The sequence below is a fragment of the Vittaforma corneae genome (genome assembly GCF_000231115.1).
Source record: "Vittaforma corneae ATCC 50505 unplaced genomic scaffold supercont1.131, whole genome shotgun sequence".
Classification (NCBI taxonomy): domain Eukaryota; kingdom Fungi; phylum Microsporidia; family Nosematidae; genus Vittaforma; species Vittaforma corneae.
This window is the reverse complement of record NW_006889964.1, coordinates 1-752: the sequence shown is the minus strand read 5'-3', so window position 1 is coordinate 752 and position 752 is coordinate 1. Positions and strand designations below refer to the sequence as shown.

The 752-nt window shown below is 34.4% G+C and overlaps 1 protein-coding gene across 1 annotated transcript; it reads right to left on the bottom strand.

Annotated features, from left to right (window-relative positions):
- VICG_02198 (uncharacterized protein) lies at positions 1–752 on the bottom strand (the record flags this gene model as incomplete). Its single annotated transcript, XM_007605581.1, has 1 exon — positions 1–752. A coding segment is annotated over one exon (752 nt), but the record flags the coding sequence as incomplete, so codon positions are not given.

Sequence of the window (752 nt, the reverse complement as noted above, 5' to 3'; positions counted from 1 at the left end):
TAAGTAAGGAGAGTTCTTCTGAAAGACAGAAGCGAGGTCGGGGAGGAATAAGGTGGTGATAAGAAGGGGGTGGGTATATGGTGAGGAAAGAAGTAGGAAGAGATGATACGGTAAGAGATTAAATAAGAATAATAGGTAAGTATAAGAGATGGTAAGGGGAGGGAATAAGTAAAGATAGGGAGTAAGAGATAATAAGGTGATATGAGTAGTGATAGGGGTAGGGAATAATAAGGAAGAGAGAAATATGGAAAGACAGACGTAAGGTAAGGCATGAAGGGGTTTAGTAGGTATAAGTAAGGGAGATAATAAGAAATATAAATAAATAAAGATAAGGGAGTTAAATAAGAAAGAGTAGGGAAGTGATGATAGGTGATAATAAAATAGGGTAAATGAATTAATTAATTGGCTAAGTAAGTGAGGAAGTAAGTATGGGTAAGTAAAATAAGGAAGGTGAAGAAGAGGATAGAGTAAGGGGAGTATAAGGTGAGAGATAATAATACGTAATAAGTAAGTAATATAAATAATAGTGGCTATAACTAAGTAAGTAAGGGTAAGTAATAAGCTAATATGAGTAATGATAAGGTAAGTAATAAGACGAGTATAAGTAAGTAGTATAATAGATAGGTAGGGAAAATAAGGAAAGATAAGGTGGGAGAGTGAGAATACGAGAGTAAGTAATAATAAGGGGAAATGGGGGGGAGAGTGATGTGAGTAATAATAAGTAGTAGGGAATAAGTAAGTGATATGAGTAG